At 40.2% G+C, this 2,009-nt stretch overlaps 1 protein-coding gene across 1 annotated transcript in view; it reads left to right on the top strand.

Moving 5' to 3' along the window:
* Window positions 1-2,009, top strand: part of Adam18 (ADAM metallopeptidase domain 18) — a 120,430-nt gene that overhangs the window by 73,831 nt on the left and 44,590 nt on the right. The window contains exon 14 of the mRNA XM_023717287.1: window positions 1,773-1,971. Within this exon, the coding sequence (XP_023573055.1) occupies window positions 1,773-1,971 (199 nt within the window). The remainder of the gene's footprint in view (window positions 1-1,772; window positions 1,972-2,009) is intronic.

Raw genomic sequence — 2,009 nt, 5'->3', positions numbered from 1 at the left:
ATGGAGTAATACTCAGCTATAGAAAAGGATTGAGACTTTTATGGGAAATGAATGCAATTTGAGTTCATACTCATTAGTGAAATAATCAGATTCACATGTATAAAGTCTGTATTGTCGCCCTTGTGTGAGAAATCCAAAGAGTAAGCAAGATCTAAAATGCACAGTAGATATCGTGAAGTGGGAAAAATTGTTAAAAGGGTAAAAGGAACTAGGATGGGGAAAGGGAGGGGAAAGGAAAGAAGGAAAAAGAGAGAAAAATGCAAGTTAGTTATACTATTGATGTTTCTTGGTTCATGGAAAAGAAAGGTTTGTGCTACTATCAGTTAGAAAATATTTATGCCCATATCTTTTGCTTAGTAATTACTTTAAATATAATAATACAAAATGTATTAACTATTTTTATTCTCCTATCATGAAATTTTGTTTTACCTTCTTTTTCAATATATATACAATTACCTCCCTCCAAGGTATGTAATTCTAAATTGAAAAAGTTATTTTTTTCTTTCATTACTTTTAAGATGCCATTGCGTTGATTACACATTTGTTTTATGAATTATCAGTTCGAAGTGGATTACTGTGCATGTTCGCACACATCTGTGTGTTTGTGATTCCAAGCTGTCCACAGGTCAGCATCCAGGTGTTGTCAGCCTTGCCATGGAACACATGGATAACCCCTTTTTTACTTGGCCACAACTGCTACATGTAGTAATCATTATGCACTGTGTGACCCAGGCAATGAGGCCTCTATGCACGCAGCCAGTCATAAGTAGGATGATAGTGGTGGTGATCAGTATTACAGGTGCTATTGCTGGGTATTACTGTAAACATTTTTTTCCATTAAATCACTTGATATTCATGAGAGCTCATGGAAAATGGACATCACAGTGAATGCCTGAAGTCCTGGCACTTAGGAGACTGAGGCATTTGAGCACAGGGGTGCAGCATATCACTTCCCATGTCAAAAATCAAACAAAGCAAGAAAGATCCCTTTGATATTATGTCTGTCTTCCCAACTTTACAAATGTAAAAGGGACACGTTGTGTGTCTCACCTGCACAATTAGCCTAGAAAGAGACATGTGTCAGGAGCATACGGGCAGAGGCCATGATCCTCCCATCTCAGGTGACAGATGTGCTTCACCCTGCTGCTCACTGTGAAGTGGAAGGGGGAGTAACTCAGCCTGTGGTCAGGGAATTGTCTGTCTTTGAATGGTGTGCTCTTTCTAGGCTTCAGAATAGTACTCTCCCTAGTCTTTCATTTGGAGAACTCCTGGCTTTGGGGGACTCTATTACTAGCTACTTTGCCACTGCTGGGACACAATACCCAATGTCCAGAGCTTTAGAGAAGAGAGTTCACTGATCTCACAGACAACAGTGGGTTCAGTCTAAGGTAGCTGAAGAAAGGCAGAAACACATGGTGGAAGGCCCTGGTGCAGGAAGGCTGCTTACCTCATGGTAGCCAGGAAGCAGAGAGGACGAGGAAGGAGTAGGGAGAGGAATGTACCCTTCCACGTCACCCCAGGGCCCCACTCCAACCTCCCCCCTCCAACAGCATGTTCAGCTACTGAATTCATCAGTGAATGAATTTACTAAAGAATATAGTGCATGCATGATCCAAGGCATTTCCAAACACATAGGAGTTTAGAGGGTCATTTTGTATATAAACAAAAACATCTGTTATTACCTAATTAGACCTATTTTATTTGATAAAATAGCTACAGTAAGTAATTCAGAAGAGTCATCCATGATGATTTCTCTTTTCTTTATTTTCTAGTTGTCAGCAGCAGGCACTCCCTGTAGAAAGAGTGCTGATCAAGACTGTGATTTCACCGAATATTGCAATGGGACTTCGAGTCAATGTGTACCAGACACTTATGCGCTGAATGGCAATTTATGCAGGTTGGGAACAGCATACTGTTACCACGGACGATGCCAAACTCTTGACAACCAGTGTGCTGAGATATTTGGAAAAGGTACTGTTCTTTTCTTTCATATTGCTTTTTTTTTTTTT

The sequence above is a fragment of the Octodon degus genome, unplaced genomic scaffold, assembly GCF_000260255.1.
Source record: "Octodon degus isolate 3935 unplaced genomic scaffold, OctDeg1.0 scaffold00051, whole genome shotgun sequence".
NCBI classification, from domain to species: domain Eukaryota; kingdom Metazoa; phylum Chordata; class Mammalia; order Rodentia; family Octodontidae; genus Octodon; species Octodon degus.
Note: the sequence above shows the minus strand (reverse complement) of the source record. Positions and strands in the feature narration are given on the sequence as shown.